Here is a 7,437-nt window from a genome sequence, read left to right on the forward strand (position 1 = left end):
GTTTGTTTTTTGGCAGTGTTGCTTTTGTCATGGTCAAGAGCCAGAAAGAAAGAAAAAAAAATTCAAATTATTTGAAGACTCAAGGCTCTCATAAAAAGTTCACTGTCAGTTTGATTCTACAAGCTGTAAAGATTTGGCATGAGCAATGTTATGGGTTTTAAGTAACATTAGGTCAGAGTCTTAGCCTGCATCTGTCCATGAAAATAGTCATAATGATAGCAAGGACGTTGTAGGCTGTTTCCAAAGAGCTTCAAACAAAGGGTAGGCATTCATCTACTGAGGATAGTATGGATTCTTTCCACTATTCTAAATGCTGGGAGAAAAGGACTGGAAGTTAAGGAGATTCTGTAATATCACAGAGTAACTTTTTAAAAAGAAAACTGATATTTAAGATATCACTAAAATAAAAAAGATAGTAAAGGAAACCAACATTTCCATCAAAATTTTTTCATATCATTTTTAAAAATGAATCTGTAAATACCATTTTTAAAAAAATCAAAACCTACAGCTATAGTAATAGATATTTTAATCAATCAACAGTTGAGTGAAATACAGGAGAGGGGGAATTGTAGGGGTAGAGAAGGAAGTGACAGGAGTTGTATTATCTGGTACCTCATGTCCTAAATGGGAATAAAGAAATGAACAAGGCAAAGCTTTCCCTTAAACAATTACTCACTCCCAATGAGGGTAACTTTAGTTCCTTTCAGTCTCCCTGGCCAGGTATTAAAATATATACTTTTCGTAATGGTAGTCTCTCTCATCTCATCTGGTCTTCAGTCACCTCTCATGTCCATTTTCTCTATTCCTGCTTCAGTGTGTCTCAGTGTTGCTGCTAAGTCTCAAAACCCAGCTGACCACATTCTCCATCAGATCAAGCTCTCTAACCTCGGACCAGCCTTCTTTGCTGCCCAATGGTTCTTTCATTTTGTTTTGTTGGGGTCTACCCAATTTCCCCAGCAGCTATTCCAGGCCTTCATGTTCACTTTCCAAAGTCCAACTCACTTCCTCCACTTTCAGCAAATGACTTAGAAAACTCCTCCCAAGAGACGATTGAGCCTGTTCATCCTGAACGGCCACAACTTTTCTCTTCCTCGAAACTCTTTCTATATCCTCACTTTTCTGTCCTAAATGTGCAGGTCTTCTAAGAATGAAGTATATATCCTTTTACTTTATGAAGATTACTCTTCTTCTTGTCACCTCCTGTCTAGACCTGTGGCGTCAAATGTGTCCCACCTCCTCATATCATCAATTTCTGCTTCTATATCGACTCATCTCTCAGGGGTCTCCTATTTTAAACAAACAAACCCTTCTATGACTCCACAAATGATGAAGTGTCTCTACTAAACGCTTTATCAGAATACCTTATACTCATCCACTCCACTTCCTCATTAATACACTCTTTTACTCCCTCCAAACTCGCTTGTGATCCTGATACACTGTAGAAACTGTTCTGTGTTCAGTCTTCAACCTCTTGGCAACATTTATCCTACTGAGCATCTTCTAGGAACTCTCTCTTACTTCTCTTTCCACCTCTCTTATGCCTCACTTTGTGGCTTATCTGACTCTATATTCTCTTTCTATCTGAAGGGAGACATGCAACAAAGTTCCAAGCTTCTCTTCTCACATCATTCTATACTTTCTACCCAACAAATTGCTTCTAAATCTTCAAACTTTGTGTTTCCTATTTCGTGTTTTTATGGCTTGGCCCCTGACTTCTTTCCCAGATCAAAACCCCCATTGCCTAGTTGAATATATCAATTACAAGTCCAGCCTGCATGTCAGACTCAATAGTATCCCTAAGTCAGATTTATTATTTTCCTCCCCCAGAACCCCTCTCAACTTTCCGACCTCTGATAATGGCATTCACCACTGTTCCAGAAGCCTGAATATCATTTTGCATTCAACAAATATCGATGCTGTGCTTCATATGCGTTAGTCCACAGTTCCAGGGAGAGGGGATAAAGGAGTAAACAAGGTGAATGAGGTCCTTGCGCTCATGGAGTTTACCTTCTAGAGTGGGGAAACAGAAAACAAACAAGCGATCAAGTAAGATAAAGAAAGTAAAAAGTGAATGACTTGTGAGCGATGGGGTTGGACAGTAGTGCAACTGCCTTAGATAAGGTGGTCAAGGAAGCCATTCTGAGGAGGTGACATTTGAGCTGAGACTGGAATAACAAAAACGTCAGTCATGCAAATATTGAGGAAAGAGCTTCTCAAACAGAGAAATCAGTAAGCACAAAAGCTCTAAATATGCATATACCTCTGTTTCCTTTATTCCCAATTAAACCTATCACTAATCTCAAATGCTTGTCACGTCTTCCAGAGTGACCTTAATTTTGATCCCTCTTGGATCTAGCTCCTCCGGTTGAAGCCCTAATTACTTCTTGCTTCCCGTCCATTTCTTGTTCCTGCACAACCCTCATATCACTACAGAATTAACCTTCCTAAAGTGGGACTCTACCTTATACTCTTGCTCTAAAACCTCTAGTGACTCCCACTATGCACTGGACTAGTGTAAACCTGGAAGCCTAACATTTAAATCTGTTCATAGTATGACCTCAAAATATCTTTCAATTCTTCTCTTCCATAGTGCTGTGCATAATCCTACCACAGTCAGTGTTCAGAACACACTTTAAACATCCCTGCTTCCAAAGTTGCCCATTATGTCCCCTCCACTTGGACTATCATCCCCTCACACCCAGTATAGGCCAGTGATAGCCCTCCAAGCCTTCTCTCTCTCTCTCTCTCTCTCTCTCTCTCTTTAAAAAAGACATATATTTATTGTTTGGAAGATTCAGTATTTTAAGAGGTATATTCTTTCCAAAATGACCTATCAATACTGTCCCAATCAAAATCCAAGCAGGATTTTTTTATAAATAATGATGGATGATTCTAACATTTATATGAAAATGCAACAGACTAGAAGAGCCAAAGTAATCTTGAAGAAGAAAAAAATACTCCGTAGGAAAGACAAATAAGTTAATGGAACAGAATAGAAAGTCCAGCAACAGATCCACACATAAATATTTATCTGATTTTTTTTTTAAAAAGTCACCAAATCAATTCAACAGAAAAAGAAAGTTCTTTTGAATAAATGGAGCTGGTAACAATATCCTTGTAGGGGATAAAGAAAGATACTTGACTGTACCTCAGACTATACACAAAAATTAAATTGAGATGAATCACAGAACTAAATGTGAAAGCTAAACCTATGAAATTTTGTTCTTATTACTTATCACTGAATAACAAATCACCCCAAATTTGAGAGGTGTAAAAACAACCAGTGTTTATTATGTTACGATTGTGTGGGTGAGGGATTTGGACATGGTGCAGTAAAGATGTCTCATTTCTGCTCCATGGTGTCTCAAGCCTCAGCTAGGATGCAAGCTCTATCTCAAATCATCTTTGCCTTGACCCTTCCAACTTCTCTCTGTTTTAACCCACAAAGAACTTTATTCCTTTCTTACTGCGTTTGTCATATTTTTCCCTAGAATGTGGTTATGTGCACATCAGTCTGCTCTCCCTACACGCCTTACTATATTACAGATGTTTTAAGATAGTGACCACATGTTATTTATCCTGTACTAATGCAGCGCCTCATACACGGCTGGCATTGAGTCATATTTGTTGAACAAATGAAGGAGTTTGCCAAATTTGAGTTTGATTAACTAATATTTATTTCACGATACCCCAAGTGATTTCCCTTTTATCATTCCTCTCACTCATTCTTGTGAGATCTATCCGTGAAAAAGCAGAAAGCAGAGAGGAAAAGTAGCAATCATTGTTTTGAAACAGTCTAATTAGTTTTTTTCTGGTCAAATGATTAAATGTTTATATTGAGAAACACTGAAAATACTATTTTTAATGCTGCATAAGTAGTATAGTATGAGATAAATAACTCTTAGCTTAGTACTATTCAGTGCTTAAAAAAACATTATCACAATCACAAAACCTCCTACTTACCACGTTACTGCATGTTCTATATCGGATATTTCTTCCTTCACAGCTCCTAGGTCATGAGAGAAAAAAAAAAAAATCTCATTACTCTATGAAAAGCTAAAAATTTGAACTATTATCAAAACAATTTCTTCTTAATACTAGTGAAAGGGCCTCTCTTTTCTAAGTTCTTAGAGGAATTACTATTAAATATTAAGTTGAGCAGATCTAACAAAGCTGTATATGTAAATTGATTTCTCTGTAAGGGTTGAAACTCAGCTTTCATCTTGCTTTAAAAATTTTCAAAATGAGTACTTGTGGCATATTTAACCAAATAAATATTAGTGCAAGGTTTTCTGGAAAACATTTATATTAAAGGAATTCTGTCTTCTTAATTATTTCTGATATAAAACTGGAGAGATATTTCACTGAAAAACATAGATGTTGAATATGATCTGGACTTAAAAAAATTGGACTTAATATTCAACATGTCTTTTAAAAATCACACTTCAAAGGACAAGAAAAGCCATCATTCTTAAAAAATATCTTTATTTCTAAAATGCATGCTTATTGTAGTTTTGGAAAAGACATATTACAAAAAAGAAAAAAATGTAGTTGCCTCATCTAAAGATAATCACTATTATTTTGATTTATTTATTCCTTTCCAGTGCAGAGGAAATTACATCAATTATACAATTTTATAGCCTGTTTTCTTCCCACTTAAAATTTTTTGGAGGTATTTTCCCACACTATTAAATAACTTGAAAGACACTGTTTTGAGAGATACATAATAGTCCATCATTATATATAACATAATTCATATAATCATTCTTCTGTGACTTGTTATTTAAATAATTTCCAATTTGGGGTTTGATAAATGATGATAAATCACCTCTAGTTATATTTTATCCAAGTTTCTGACTGTGTATTTAGAATAAATAAATTCCTAGTTGGGGAATTATAGGACTAAAGGGAATGAACTTTTTTTTTTTGACCAGCAAGGGAATCGCAACCCTCGGCACGGTGTGGTCTGCACCACGCTCAGCCAGTGAGCACACCGGCCATCCCTATATAGGATCTGAACCCGCGGCCTCAGCGCTCCCAGTGCCACACTCTCCCGAGTGAGCCACGGGGTCGGCCTGGGAATGAACTTTTGTAAGGCTCTTGATAAATATTGCCAAATTACATTCCATAAAGGTTGTACCATTACATACTTCCATAAGTAATATGTGGGAGTTTTTATTTTGCTGAACTCTTGTGAAGAAAAACAATCAATTTCCGTTAAAACATTCAATGATGACACAATTCATGAACAACAGCACTCTGCTCTTTTTAAAATAAGTCACACTTTTCAAAAAATAAGTGAAAATATACTATAGAATTTTGAGAGAATGACTGTACTAAAAGCTAATAGTTATGGAATGCCAGGTACATTTCTAAGTTTGTTACATGTATTAATTTATTTAGTTTTCTCAAAAACTCTGGGAGATTGGATACTACCAAAACCATTTTACAGATGAGAAAACTAAAGCTTAGCGTTGTTAAGAAACTTGCCAAAATCACACAACTATTAAGTTGTAGAGCTGAGATGTGAAACCGGGCCATCTGGCTTCAGAGCTTACACTCAATCACAAGGCTTTAATACCTCCTAATTCACTTCTTTGTTCAACAAATGTCCATAGAGCTCCTGTTATGTGCTGGGCAGTGAAGTTACTTGGGAAAATACAAAGAAGAATGAATATGATTCAGTCTTTGCTATTTGGAAAATTAATCATATAATTATAATTCAGTATTAGAAATCCTATGTAGTATTTGTGTTAGGTCTTAAAAAGGTTAACAAAAAGAAAATGCTATCTGAAAACACAATTACATGAAGTCTATCTTAAAAATATAGAAAGGGTTCCAGGCCTAAAGGCTTGATTGTAACCAGATTGATTATATTTACATGCATTAAGGAGAGAAAAGGAAGGTCTGGCCTGGCATTAGAATCATAGGAAAAATAATGACAGAGATATATGTTTGTCAGTGTCCAGCCCAACGATGTCCCAGACAAAGGGCCAGTGAAATTCAAGTCCTTAATGTCTCATTAGCAAGTCTGTTGAAATCTCCATGTAGACAACTCAGGCTAACCAAGCTGATGCCAACGAATGTTCAGATCAGCCAAGGAACACTCCTTGTTATGAAGCCAGGTTGACCAAGCTACTTGCCAAAAGTGATCTGGATTTTAATGACTGCTGAGAGGCAGAGAGTGCTGGCCATGTGATGTATTTTGGTCCATATGATGGACAGTTCTATTCCTCATTGTAAATTAATAAGCTAACATTGTAGTTTGAAACATTAATTTCATGGGCCAAGTCATTGCACATCTACCCCCAAGAAAAGGATCTGTTCTTGGTGCTATTGCTGAAAAATAATCAGATTTCTAAGTCTAGAAATACGAGAGCTAGACTTCAGATGATGGTAAATTTACAAGGTAATAAATTCCACACTGGTAGACTTTTGGTAGCAAGCCATTAGACACTGGTGTTTGCTGAATGTGATGTTTTTCAGTTTTAAAATTCCTGCTGCATTTGTAACATAGTGTAGTGGTTAAGAGTACCCACCTTAAATCCAGACCCCTCTTTCTGGAATCTTGGCTCTATACTTTAGTTTCTATACCTTGGTTTTGTCATCTGTAAAATGGGATAGTATTACTTATCTCCTGGAATTATTATGAGGATGAACTGAGTTACTATTTGCGAATCACTTCAAACAGTGCCTAGCACATAGTAAATAAGCATTATGTAAGCATTTGATAAATTAATTAAGTTGCATAGTACGTGTAAAAGTATAATAGATAGTGAAAGGAGATTAAGGATATATGAAGAAGTAACTAAGTAAAGGCATAGAGGTATGAAAAGATTTGGTATGTTTGTGAATTTTCAAACAGTTTTATTTTTGGAGTAGAGTTTATGTGGAAAATTGCAGTGGATGAGCAAAATACCTTCTAATTTTGAACTTTGTAATAGGCAAAGGGGAACCACTGAAGGTTTTAAAACAGAGGAAGTACAATGATGACTTCTTGCTTTAAAAAAGTGAAAGCTGTTGTTAATCTTTGAGAACTTAATCCCCTATGTTTTTCACCCTCCTTTTATGTTATTTTCCTAACCTTATATCCATTAAAGGAATAATGGAAAACAATTCTGACTTAGGAGTTTGAAGATCTGGGTTATAGATTTTCTCTTTTTTTGCACAAGCCTCTTGCTCCCTCAGGGTCTTAGTTTCCTCATCTGTCAAATGAATATAGGAATGCCAGTACATGAAGTTATGATCACCAACCGAGATCATGTACAAAAGCTTTGTTCAAATGCCAAGAGTTTATTGCAGAGATAGTGCTTACTAAACAAAACTAAACAAAGCAAAAAAATACCTGCTTTAATAATTTAAATGTCTTTTTCTAGACTTTTTTTTTTTTTTTTTTTAAAAAGATGACCGGTAAGGGGATCTTAACCCTTGACTTGG

The 7,437-nt window shown here is 35.9% G+C and overlaps 1 protein-coding gene across 3 annotated transcripts in view; it reads right to left on the reverse strand.

The window, feature by feature from the left end:
• The window catches only part of LOC103595786 (ADAMTS-like protein 1), a 211,985-nt gene that overhangs the window by 146,821 nt on the left and 57,727 nt on the right, over positions 1–7,437 (reverse strand). For all 3 annotated transcript variants that reach the window (XM_008579263.1, XM_008579265.1, XM_008579266.1), the window contains exon 3: positions 3,964–4,009. In XM_008579263.1, the coding sequence (XP_008577485.1) occupies positions 3,964–4,009 (46 nt within the window). The remainder of the gene's footprint in view (positions 1–3,963; positions 4,010–7,437) is intronic.

The sequence above is a fragment of the Galeopterus variegatus genome, unplaced genomic scaffold (genome assembly GCF_000696425.1).
Source record: "Galeopterus variegatus unplaced genomic scaffold, G_variegatus-3.0.2 Scaffold1845, whole genome shotgun sequence".
In the NCBI taxonomy this organism is placed as follows: Eukaryota; Metazoa; Chordata; class Mammalia; order Dermoptera; family Cynocephalidae; genus Galeopterus; species Galeopterus variegatus.